Raw genomic sequence first — 13,589 nt, forward strand, 5'->3', positions numbered from 1 at the left:
GAGTCTATTAAGTAGCTGATTTTTTTTTCAATTAAGAGTGAGAGTAAGTGGTGAGACTGCCGTGCTCTGATTGTTTGTTTGTCTATGTCGAGCAGTGTTGACGGAGTCATGCGCACCATGAACACGGAGAAGCTGATCAAAACTCTGCCCATAATTCAGAACCAGCTTGACGCCTTGCTGGACTTCCAGGTAAAATTTGCCTTGGTGATGGAGAACCTCGTATCTTTAAAAAAAAAAATGATTCCATCCAAGTTTTTTGTATGATGCATAATCTCTCTGGTGTGTATGTGTGGGTGTGTGTCCATAGGCCAGCCCTAATGAGCTGACTAACGGTGTGATTAATGCTGCCTTCATGCTGCTCTTCAAAGACTCCATCCGTCTGTTTGCTGCCTATAATGAGGGCGTTATCAACCTGCTGGGTAAGAGTTATCCACCACCCTCACTCTGGAGTGCAACCTACACGTGCGCTTTACTTTCGGGCTTTGTAAATATGGATCAGATAGATTTTTCTTAACTGAAAGCATTGCCGTGCCACAAACACTGCACAGTGGCAAGGAACCAAAACCCTAAGCCAGGAGGGCCAGTTCTCCTCTGACACGTGACGGCTGACTAAAAGTACATCAAGCATCAAAAGTGACACTTGCAAACAGTAATGCTACTGTTGATCTTTACAGAGCCAACTTGACTTTTGTTTGAAGTTTTTTTTGACACAATGTAGTTATTGCTTCACCTCTCCATGTATTCTCAATGCTGCTGGTATATTTCGGATGACACAGGGGAGGGCTGCCACGTGTGAATGTTATCTCCTAATGGCCAAATGATCTGCATGTCACATTCTTTAACAAATTCAAACCAATTTAGACTCTGTGCCCATTAGACCAGTGGGTTCAAACTTTTCCGATAAAGTACCACCTTCAATAAATTAGTTGTTCCAAGTACCACCTGATGACCGCCATAGATAATCATGTGAATAAACACTTAAATTAATATAGAGCATTATCTTCACACAGCGTCCTAGATTCTAATATATTATTAATAATACAATCACTTTTTTATTTAAAGAATGTATTTTTTCCATGTTTTTAAAGTAAGTCAGCAGTAATAGTGGACACAAAACACTTTTCTGTAGTGCACTGTTAACAGGGCTCTTTAAATGAATTCTAGGAGAATTATTAACTTTTTGGGGACTTGTTTTAAAGACAAACAATGTGGAAAGAATATTTAACACATCAGATAAATTAAAAAAAGTATACTTAAACATCAAGAGAACAGCTGTATATAACAATCTCAGACTCACACTTTACTGCAGTGGCTTTTGTCAAAGCAAGGTGTCAAAAATACATTGCAAGTTGATTTAACCTCGAGTAAATGCAGACGTGTATTGAATTAGCATTTACCGCATTAACAACAGCTTACAAGAGCGAGTGTAGAAATACATAAGAAACTTAATTTGCAGGCAGCTGGTCTGAAGAGAGAGAGAGTCAGGTACTCACAAGCGTCTGGCTGCTCCCGCTCTGTGTTTGAGCTGCCCATCACATGCCTGAGTTACAACCAGCAATGATAAATAAACAATGGTTTATACAACTTTGTTAAAATTGCACATAGGCTGAGATGTGTTCCGTATTTTTCAGTCATGTATTAAACATTTGAAATTGCATTCAAAACACGAAATGTAAATATATATATTTTTTTTTTATTGTGTCACGTACCACCGACCACTTCAAGTACCAGTAGTGGTACGCGTACCACAGTCTGAATACCACTGCATTAGACAGGATATTCACCCTCATAGATGGCTGATCTACGGCCCGTTTTCTCATTCAGATTTGATGAATATGATTGTCATGCCTGGGGAAAAGCAGTTAAGTCAGTCGATTCATACATATGACCCTTGATCTGAGTGTCTCGCAGAACCAACAAAAGTCTGTCAAACTGTGAAGCTCCTGCTGTTCTGACCTGCTGACTGCAGATCTGTTACAGTGGACCCAAACTTAACCCAAACTTTAATTCCCTGCCAGCCCTCCCTCACTGACTTTTGCACTCAGCCGTTTGAGTTCCAATTATTCAACCGTTAAGTCAGTTTGTATAATTTTCCAGAGCATCGCCCATTAAATATTTCTTTTTTTATCCTTCTATGTTTTAACAAATGCCGATTAGGTTTACGGGCTGAAAATGCATTAGGGTGTTAGTTGTCCTTGAGCAAGCCATTACAACAGCAGTTTATATCTCCCTTCCCCCTGTCAGAGAGCCTGAGAGTGTTTTGACAATCCTCTGATGGGTAATTGCAGTCTTTATCTTTTCGAGCCGCTCCGTTAATCGTTCTGCTGTCTTTCTGCTCTGCCTCTCTATCTCTTTCTTGGATCCCTCTTTTTGTCCTCCATTTCAGAGAAATATTTTGATATGAAGAAAAACCAGTGCAAAGATGCCTTGGATATCTACAAGAAGTTTCTGTACAGGATGACCAAGCTGTCAGAGTTCCTCAAAGTGGCTGAGGTACCAACGTGCACACACACACGCACAGAAGGGAAAGTGTATTGCTAAAACATGTCTGAGATTAGACAGACCCCCCCCACAAATACTTGCAGCCCCACACTTTCCTCATCTTCATCCAATAATGCTCTGCATTGTTACGCATTCAACTTGACTTGGTTGCCATGTGGTTAGTGTTTTGGCATAGCATTGCCTCTATGGACTATGTCAATAAACATATACAGTACATGAACAGTATCTTGAATTTAACATTGACTTTATATTATTGCATTCCATCCCTTTTACTGTATTTTTTCCCTTAATGCTCCAAGCTCGTCTTAGCATCCCACAACATCTAGGGTTCCCGTGATCATAGAGTCTAGGAAATATAAACCACACCAAGACTGCTTTTTGTGCAAAGATTTCACTTTCTCCCCTACTGTTATTGTGGCTGTTGACAGCTGCCTGTCCTGCTGTGAGTTCAAGTGGCTTGAGGCCTTTAAAGTTGAAGACGGTGCTGAGGATTCTCACTCCTTTCTCCGCTTTACTAACTCTGAATAATTCTGGAGTTACCTTTGTACTACATCATTGTGTACTCACAATTCCCCTAACCAAATTCATAAACCAACCCTTTCTACTTACAATGCACTCTTTGCCAGGACCAAAGTAGGGATGCACGATAAATTATCGGCCATAACGGTATCGGCTGATGCATGGTAGTTTTTTATGTTATCGGTATCGGTCTATAATACTATATAGGCCGATAAATCATTACTTGTGGTTAAACTTCTTCAGCTGCATGCTGTTTAAGTACAGAACTATCTTCTGTCGTGATCATTCACTTACTGCTATTAGCAAACATTGTTGATGTAGATAAAGTATTTGAATGTGTAATTCATAGGAACAAAAGCATATTGTTGTAATCAGACTGCTGTTTGAATGCTTTCTGTCTTGAGACCTGTTAGACTTGTGGCTATTAAGAACACGTTTCTGGATTGCTCTGGAAGAACATCTTTAATTTGTTTATTAAATAAAAATGATACCAGAAAAGTTTAAAGGTTAAATAATCTTTAACTAGTCTAAAGTAAGCTTGGTACATGATTTTCAGGGGAAAAAAGAAAACTGTTACCTTGTTTTCTGCAGTGAACGTTTTAAAATAAAAGCAGTTGTCCACTTTTGGCCTTTTCTTTCAGTCTTAGGGAATTTTATATTTATATTTAGACACTGTATATTGGCCAATATATCGAATATCAGTTTACAATGTTAAAAGATTATCGGTTATCGGCCAAAATTTACATGCATCCCTAGACCAAAGTGTCCCATCCTCTGACCTGTTAGTAATTTCAGGGATGTGATTGCTAAAATTGAAACTCATTTAGAATGTCCATCCCAGTGTGAGGGTCTTGTCCAATTTGCTTGTTTATCAAAACCATGTATCATCCTTTGTTTTCGTCCCGCAAGTGTTTTCATATAGTAAATGTTTTCAAATCGTTTTTTAAATGTTTAAACTCCACACCCCATAATCAGCTGTGCGAGACGTTATGGATGTCTGCATCCGTTCCCATTGGTCCACGTGGCTGTCAGCATGCTAGTTTAATTTGTTTTGTTTTAAAGTTACTGCATGAGGTAATGATCCTTTGTTATGTTTGTTCTTTTCCTTATTCCTCCCCCCTCGTTGTTTGTCTGTTTACCTATTTTTTATGACACAGCAAGTTGGGATTGATCATGGTGACATCCCAGATCTCACTCAGGTCAGTGTGCATTTCATCTCCACATTCAGTTTTTTCCTCCTCACCACGCTGGCGCTGTGTTGCTCATCCTTCCAACTTTCTCTCTGTTTTCCACTTGTCCTCCTAATCTCTCTGGGTGTCTGACGTGCTGTTTCTGTACTCATGCTAACTGTGTTTATTTCAACTTCTTGTCTCATGTTTTCTCTGCAAGTGTTTGCATTAGAAAAACAGATTTAAATGAACCAGAAAATTACCATGACTAACTTTTATTCTGTTACAAACCTGTTTGACTTTTACCTCCTCAGTAAAATACTAAAGGTGTCCTCTTTATTTAATGGGCAGTGCAGTTGTCAAGCTGTCCAATTACAAAAAGCGCCATAAAAGATTTGATGTGATATTATTTATGCTGATTATTATTATTTTAGATTTTCTGAAGGCACATGATCTGGGAACGGACTTAAATTGAGGTCAATATTGATGGATAATGCTTGTTTAACAAGAGAGCCAGACCTGTCTTTAACCAAATCATTCAGATGGGTATCTGAACTGGATCAATTCAAATAACTTTGGGCTGTTAAATGATTAATCGTGATTAATTGCATCCAGAACACAAGTTTGTGATTGCATCATGTTTGTTCACTGTCCATGTTCATTTTGTATTTATAAAATCATACACATATATGGATATATTTAAGAAAAATATAAAAATGAATAAATATTTAAAGAGAATTTAAATGATTGGTAAATATAAATAAATACATGCAAATATTTCTAAACATGTATAGATGTGTATTTTTTTATGAATGCAAAATGAATATGCACAATACACAGACATTGATCGCGTTTAATCATTTGACACCCCTAAAAATAATACAACTCGAAAGAATAATTTGTGTTGTACAATCCGGACATCATTGCTTCTCAAAAACTTTTAGTGTCATAAGGAGAGCTTAAGAGGATGTAAATGATTTAAAGTTTGACTTGTGCTTCACAAAGTGTATGTAGATTCCAGGTCTTAAAAGTCATATGGAGCACATTACTTTTATGTCTCTTTGATTATTTTGAAGCTTAGTACTATAGCTTTAATCCAAAATTTGTTAACACTTTTTCAGTAGTCCGCTTTAGTCATTTTACAACTATAAGAAACATTGTAATGTCTTGTAAACCACCAGTAATTCAAGCATGAATAGACTGAATGCTTCATATCTGCTTAGACTTTACTTTGAGGAACCCCAAAAGCTGTTTTAAGTAACTTTGCAACTACATGTCAAAGTATTCTCTTAACCCTGTACCCAAGCCTAAACTTGACCTAACAATCTAGTCTACGAATGACAGTGTTTGGCATGCAGCTAAAAAATTACTTACAGTTAGTAAAATGTAGACTATCAAAATAAAGTGTAACAAAAATCATATTGTGTTCCTAATAGGAAATAGAGGGTGATTGACATTGTGTTTATTTCTTGAATGAATTATTCCAGTAGTATCTTAAAACACATTGAGTTTTATAGAAAGTTACAAACATTACCATCTCTATCTAGTTCTTGTCAAACTTGTGGTTTGAGGTTATGACATTCCAGCATGGCTTTTGCACTAAGCACAGGATCTCAACGCTATGTACACAGTGTTCAGATTTGAGTACACTGACACTACAGAGAGGGGTTAACACACTAGATTGAATGAAAAGCATTTACTCGCCTGCTGTAACTGGTTGTTTATTGTTCCTTTCTAGAAGTCTAGAGGATCTTACCTTGTAGGTGGTGGGTTATTTGCACTGCTTGTATTTGACATCCCTGTTTGTATTAGTGCTGAGTGTTGTGTCATTATTATTAATAAAGTGTTAATATTATTTCTTATTATTAGCCCTTTATTTCTTTAATGTTATATAAAACATGCCTTAAGTATTATAACTACATCATTAGATAATTTGTAACTACCTTATCTCCCAGCCCAGTTTTACCCTGGCTGCATGAGTGAATTTATGCTTTTTATACCAATCTTCAATTGCTTAATATGACCCAAACCGTGGCCTCGGCCCACACTTTACCGGCATGGCTGTACATTACCTTTTCTGCTGATCCAAGACCAAGGGTAAACTACAAGTGTACGGTTTTATCCGACCATTGGCTCAGATCAGCATGAAAAGCAGTCTTCTGCAGAGTTGCATGACAAGCTTACACATACACACCTCCTGGCCATCAAAGTAGGAGGTTAAGCTCATAAATACAGAACGATGGGGGGGCGATACATTTATATTTCACCTTTACACGAGAAAACCGCCCTAGCGTTCCTTCGTTTGTGTTGAAGTCTCCTCCGCGTTGCCAATGCACGAATATATAATGTAGCCATTGAATCAAAGGCCCGCTCTCGCCGTCTCCAAGGAAATCAAATCAGACAGGAAAAAGGATATTAGAAGATGTAACGCTTTCATCTTTCTTTTTATCTCTCTTCTGTTGAAGTGATACGTTTTCTCACTTAGTCAAATTATTCATTTTCTTTTCTATTTGAATTGTAGAGTAGACCTTTCCTGTAGCTCAGTGGTAAGAGCATTGCGATAACAATGCAACGCAAGGTTGTGGGTTCGATCCCAGGGGATGGCAAATACATATGTAAAATGTAAAGGATAAAGCAATGTAAGTCGCTTTGGATAAAAGCGTCTGCCAAATGCCTAAAAATTTAAAAAAAATGTAGAGTATTGCATTAGATTTTTTCTTTTTTTCCTTATTGCATCTGGTTAAGACTCAAACCATCCTCTAACTGATGTTGAGAATAGGCCTAGATCGCATCCAGACCTGCTGGCAGTGTTCAGGCTGAGTGCTCACCTTTACTTTAGTCTATAAATGCAGTTTAAACACAAGTTGTCTGTTCTGGACCCTTGGCAGTAAGAATTTTTTGCCCACCGTAAGGTCTGAGCCTTTGCTAACATTCACTTTCTTGTTAATGCAGCAGCTCGATGGAGTGTGTTTGAGTGCTAACAGACACACTGTTTGCTGATCTGGGATCAGTGTAATGCTCCCTCATATTATAGTTATTAAACTAGGAACAAATCCTAACTCAGCGTTAAACAAGTGTCTAGAGAAGTACAAGAATAAAGTGCTTAAGGAAAGGCTTCAGCTAGATTTCCAATTGTATGTTGTGAATAAAATAAGTCTTAAGGCAGTGTCCTTACCAGTTTCCAGAGAGAGAGAACTGAGTATTGTTTTAATTTATCCATTAAAATAATAGATTCTGTTCATATACTTTTACACTTGATTTGATATTTTTTAATAAAGCATACTTCATAATGTTTAAAAAAAATATATGGGGTCAAATAGAAGTATTTTCTATGTATTGATCTTTAATTGGGGAGAATATATTGTGAACTCACAGGTCTGTGTATGTTGTCATGAGTTTAAAGTTTCAATCTTGTTGCATGTCAGTCCCTTTCTTATAAATGAGATTTTCCTCTTCCCTCCTTTCTCTCTTTTGTTTTTGTGCTTGTTTTCCTTCGCCTGTACGTCTCTTATCTCACTACTACAAGCTTAAAGCATGTTCCTTTTTGCTGAGACGTCATGTCTTTTTGAATGAGTGTGCTCTCTTGAACCAGTCCTGATTCCCTGCTTAAGTCCCTGACCCGTCTCTCGTCTCCTGCAGGCTCCCAGCAGTCTCCTGGAGGCTCTTGAGCAGCATCTGGCCTCTCTCGAAGGCAAGAAAACCAAGGAGCTCTCTGCAGACAACAGGTACAAAACCATAGGCACAATAATTTAAAATGTAGGTTAAATATGACTGCACAAACTATGCCGTCATTTGACACGCTTTTGTTGATTTTCAAACAAATTCATCCACAAATATTCTGCAAACATAAAACATAGTCCATTTCTGTTAAGCAAAACTGTAATTTAACTACTTCAGAGTTGAATTACATTTCAAATGAAAAATTTGGAAAATATATGAATGACAAAACATACATGTTTCAGGAATGACAACAAGTACAATAGTCATTACAGAATCTGCTTTGAAGGGATAGTTCACCCAAATATAAAAATTCTGTTACCATTTACTCACCCTCAAGTTGTTTTAAACCTCTGGTTCTGATAAAATTATTATTTAAAAATTAAAGATTTTAATAGCATTGATCGCATAATAATTTAATATAGATGTATAGTAGTGACAATAAATAAAAAATGTTTGATAATGTACGGGCGGTTTCCCAGACAGATATTATCTTAAACCTGGTCTAGTCCTTAGTCAGAATAGAATATATAAGAGGTTTTTAAATACATTCTTTAAAAGCAAACATTGCTGTGTGCATCTTAAGACTAAAACAATCGCACAGAAGTATTTTAAGATTTGTCAACGCAAGTTCTTTTCCATCAAGACACCTCTAACATTTAAGTTAGTCTGGGACTAGTTTTAAGGCTTGTCTGGGAAACTGCTGCTATATGATTAATGTAATATTTTAATTATAATGGTTTCATATAAATATGGTGATTATCTCTAATGTGGACACACAACTTGATATTTGATATATACCATCTGAATCTAACCATGTCATGTCAACAAATGGAAACGTCAGCCAGCTGTTTATTATGTTGATTATTGTGCTTTTAGCCCCAAAAGTAGGGGTGCTTTTCTACCCAAATACCATATTTTTACATTTTCTTCTCTTATTAAAAATGTGTTGCTTAAATAACCTGAACAAAACTTAAAATCATTAACAACACCGTTATCTTTACACATGTTGAGTTATTTTTGAGATTCTCATGTACTGCTTAAATCTACAACGTTAAAAAAACTATAAAATATTAGATCAAATTATCACCAAAGCAATTTTATGCTGCTGCCCGCGATCGTGTCAAAGATCAGCTGAAAATCCACATGCAGAGGGAAAAAAGCATGTTTCTGAATGTGCTACAGCATTTTTGTTGTGCCATGTAGTGGTTTACAGGGAAATAAAATCAAAAGAGCCTTTTGCCCTGTACCCTGTAACATGCAGGTGTCAACATTGAAACTCTTTTCTAATGTTAACCAAATTTACAACGTTCCAAAATAACTTATAATCTTACCATTACATGAAATTTTCAGCTGTTAATCAGTCTGTAGTTTGCAGTTAATAAATATAAACTCATAAAACTGTTTGTACAGAATGTGATTAAGCACTTAGAATAGAGTGACAGCTGTATTTAGTGTGAACATGTTTATATATGTGTCCATTGATATAATACAACTATTAATTCGTTTTTTTCTTCTGGACTGATGCAATAAAGAACCATAGTTGCAAATTTGTGCCCGTTCTTGTGTCCATCTAGAAATAAAGAATGTGGGTTTAGATTAATTCTTATGTAATTTCTGTTCCGACAGAGTAATAAGAGAAGTAATGCTTTTGCAATCTAAAAACAGCATTTTGTGAACAAGGATGGCATTTTTGTAAACTAACTTCCCCAAACTGCCATCAAGCAGAGCTTCTCTGAAACGATTCTCTTTGGAGCACATAAGACTGTTCTTGTCTTTATCCTCTCACCTCAGTGTCTAGAATTACCTCAAGTATCTGCTGTATAGCACTTAAGAGCAGAACTGCAGAAATGTGAGGTAATAGAAGATACAGGCAGCTTCCTGAGTGTATTAAGATCACTCTGATCACCCGTGCCCTGTTATCATGTATGCACAGAGGCGTGGATTTCAGTTAATATCAGATTTTTTTTGTTTTTACAGAGCAAACACTCTGTCCAGTGCTGTGTCGTCCCTGTCCAACACGGGAATGTCTTTCAGCAGGATGGATGAGAAGGAGAAGCAGCTGGCCCTGGAGGAAGAACAAGCCCGTCTGCAGGCTCTCAAGGTTGGCCACCATCTTTCCAATTATCCCTTATATTCAGAGAGTTGTCTTAGCTGCTGTTCACACCAGAAATTAGAATTCTGTCATGACTTACTCTCTAGTTGTTCCAAATCTGTATAAATTTCTCTCGGTTGAACACAGAGATACAGTGAGGGAAATGATTATTTGATCCCCTGCTGATTTTGTAGGTTTGCCTGCTTACAAAGAAATGAAGGGTCTATCATTTGTATGGTGGGTTTATTTTAACTGACAGAGAAAGAATATTAAAGAGCAAGTTTCCCGCAATCCCATTTTTCAACCTTAAGTCAATGTGTAATGTTGCTGTTAGAGCATAAATAATACCTGCAAAATGGTAAAGCTCAAAATTCTTTCCGGGTACATGATATCACAATTCCGAGAGCTTTTAATAACCTCCGCTCAGAGGAATACGCCAAAAAAATTGCGACGTCTTCCTTAGAGAAGAGGAAGAGCCGCTGGAGTAGTGTTTGGTTATCAGAGATTGTAAAAGTTTGACTGATTAAAGCGCTAAACTACTTTCTGTCTCATCACAGTCCTACAGCTGGTAATCAGAATTCAGCTACAGACATTCAAAGATAACCAACGGTCAAATAACAGCTTCAATGACTTTAACATCGGTTGTGAGAGCTGTTCTGTGTAATACAATGATATTGTGTGTGTGTGTGTGTGTGTGTGCGCATACCTCTATCTAAAACACTTCTACAACATGGCATCTGAAGTCCTGCTTAGTCTAGTCTCCTAGTCAATCTGCTTGTTTTATTATCCAACTCAGGTCCAATATAAAAAGGCAAAACTAAAGCTTCTGTTATTAGTGATAATATAACCTGTCTGACCCAACCGGTTTCGGTGTCATTTCCCTCGCCATAGTAGAAAAAAACAACTCTAACAAAGATTGATGTTAGCGTATGCACTAGCAGACCTCCGTTTCACTTCGATCGATCTGCATGTTTTTAACTGATGAAGTGAAGTTGATGCCAATGTTACTGTTTATTGCTGAAAACCAAAGCTCATGAATTCACGTGCCCTTAGAGGAGGAATGACCAATCACAACAGTTTGAGTAGCGGAACTCGCTAATATGGTATGGGTGGGACATCTTCACACACTCTAAGCAGGGAACCAATCACGACAGATGTGGTCAGGTTTACCAATCGTTTTGGCGGGACTTTATAAAGACCGGAAGAAATCCAGTCGTTTCGTGAGAAGAGAGACGGAAGTAGATGATAGACTTGAAATATGTTAAATATAAAGGGTTTTTCAACACTAGAAACATGAACATCCAAAAATATTAGTTTTTACATGGTGGAGAATCCCTTGTTGGCAAGCACATAGATACAGGATACATTTTAGTCCACTCCTCTGTCAATCTTTAAGGTTTCTTGGCTGTCGCTCAGCAAACTGGAGTTTTAACCTCTTTCACAGATTTTCTATAGGACTAGGGTCTAGCGACTGGCTAGGACATTTGATGTGTTTCTCCTTAAGCCACTCTATGGTTGTCTTGGCAATATGTTTTGGGTCTTTCTCATGTTAAAGGTACATCCACGACCCATCTTCAGTGATCTAGGTAAGGGGAGAAAGTTCTTGTCCAAGATATTACTGTACATGGGCATGACCCTCAGGCCCTCAATACGGTGAAGTCATCCTGTACCTGTAGCAGAGAAAAAGCCCCAAAGCATAATGTTTCCAACACTGTGCTTCTCTGTAGGGAGGGTGCTCTTGGCGTTATAGTCAACATTTCTCTCCCTCCAAAAACAGGAGTCAATTTTGGTCTCGCAGCAATGCCATCACTTTCGCCAAAGCCTTTCTGACTCATTTTGATGTTCATTAGTCAAACTTCATAGGAGCCAGAAGGGCCTTCTTGGGCAGGAGGACCTTGCGGGTGCTTCAGGATTTCAATCTAGCGTGTTACCAGCGGTTTGCTTGCTAACTGTGGTGCCAACTGTCTTGAAATCATTAACAAGCTTCTTCAGTGTAGTTCTGGGCTGATCTTTAACCATTCTCATGATCATATTTACCCCATTGGGGAAGTCTTGCAGGGAGCTCCAGACCAAGACCAATTGATTGTTATTTTGCAGTTTTTCTATTTTCAAATAATCGCACCAACAGTTGTCTCCTTCTCACCGAGCTTCTGTCTGTAGTTTTGTGCAGGTCTACAATCTTGTCCCTGAAATCCTTTAAAACCTATTTAGTCTTGACCATGGTGGTGGAGAGGTTGAAATGGAAGATACAGATTCTGTTGGCAGGCATCTTTTATATACATAACAATCTTTCTTAGCAATACTTCTTGACAGGTCTAAACTGCGGTCCATATAGGCACCTAACCAATCTGTGGAGCCAGACTCCTTGCTAGTTGGTAGGGGATATTTACTTATTTCAAATACCTATTTCACTGACTGAAATGCAAATCAATTTATAGCCTTTATATAAAAAAATCCCCAGATTTTTTTCTATATTCTGTCTCTATCAGTTAAAATAAACCTACCATAAAAATGATAGACCCTTCATTTCTTAGTAAGCAGGCAAACTTAAAAAATCACCAGGGTATCAAATAAATATTTCCCTCTCTGTAAATACATAGAAATTTGGCACCATTGACTACCACAGTATAAAATATGGAAATGATTTTCAAAGGTGAATTAAAAGTTAATCCAAAATCGGGGTTTGAGACTAAATTCAAACATAATTTCTAAACTGGACCATATCATTTTAAAACAACAGTAGTTTTTAAACCTGCTTACTAAAACACGCCCAACTATTGCCAGTAATATATACTGTACTGTTCAACATCTGGCTATAGAGGGTATCCACATAAAATGAGGGTTTAAAAAAAATGGGGTAAACTGAATGACCGCATGAGGCCAGTTTTTTTTTTACTAACAGATGGAGTACTGGATGAACCAGGTCAAAGTCATAAACCTTTTATTTACATGTAAAATTTGTGAGAAACTTAAAAAAAGATCTGGAGCTTTGGACAATACATTAGGGGCTTGCCCCCCCCCCCCACAACGCAGCTGTTGGAAGCCCTGGGTTTAATCTTCTCTTTTGCATATGTCATAGGTAATTATATTAATTTGACAATTACACAGTGTGACTTGTATCAAAAAGGAAAAGGTCCACCTCATGAAAACACTCCGCTAGTCTTAAGTCAACAAAAAAAACACACTATAAAGTAATGTTTTCTTGGTAACTCCACTTTTACAGTCACTGTTAAACATTTTCAACTTCTTTTTTCAGATGCGGAAATTAAACACACTGTGTGAAAGTTTCTGCAGCATGAATATTTAATGTTGTAAGCACTAAGGCTGTTTGTTTGTTTATTGCTAAACAGCTTGTCATACCCTTCTAGCAAAGCACCGTTTTTCGATATATACCTTTGGCATCACAATTCAAAGCGTTTCATAACCCAGGAGGAAATATGTTTCTAATTATAAAATGTTGCTGATACCAATCGTTTAAAAGGGGTCATTCCGGTTTTTAAATTACGTTAATCCCATGTCAAGTATTGTGTTATGACCCCTTAAATTACCATATTACCTCTTTCAACGCCATTGACGAGTTATCTCGT

General features: G+C 37.4%; 1 protein-coding gene across 7 annotated transcripts in view; it reads left to right on the forward strand.

The window, feature by feature from the left end:
- Nucleotides 1-13,589, forward strand: part of si:ch211-200p22.4 (phosphatidylinositol-binding clathrin assembly protein) — a 55,163-nt gene that overhangs the window by 24,873 nt on the left and 16,701 nt on the right. For 6 of the 7 annotated variants that reach the window (XM_056748428.1, XM_056748394.1, XM_056748419.1 and 3 more), the window contains 6 exons: nt 96-189; nt 308-419; nt 2,387-2,493; nt 4,179-4,220; nt 7,830-7,915; nt 9,888-10,011. In XM_056748428.1, the coding sequence (XP_056604406.1) occupies nt 96-189; nt 308-419; nt 2,387-2,493; nt 4,179-4,220; nt 7,830-7,915; nt 9,888-10,011 (565 nt within the window). The remainder of the gene's footprint in view (nt 1-95; nt 190-307; nt 420-2,386; nt 2,494-4,178; nt 4,221-7,829; nt 7,916-9,887; nt 10,012-13,589) is intronic. The other variant, XM_056748401.1, reaches the window with a different exon arrangement.

The sequence above is a fragment of the Triplophysa dalaica genome, chromosome 1, assembly GCF_015846415.1.
Source record: "Triplophysa dalaica isolate WHDGS20190420 chromosome 1, ASM1584641v1, whole genome shotgun sequence".
In the NCBI taxonomy this organism is placed as follows: Eukaryota; Metazoa; Chordata; class Actinopteri; order Cypriniformes; family Nemacheilidae; genus Triplophysa; species Triplophysa dalaica.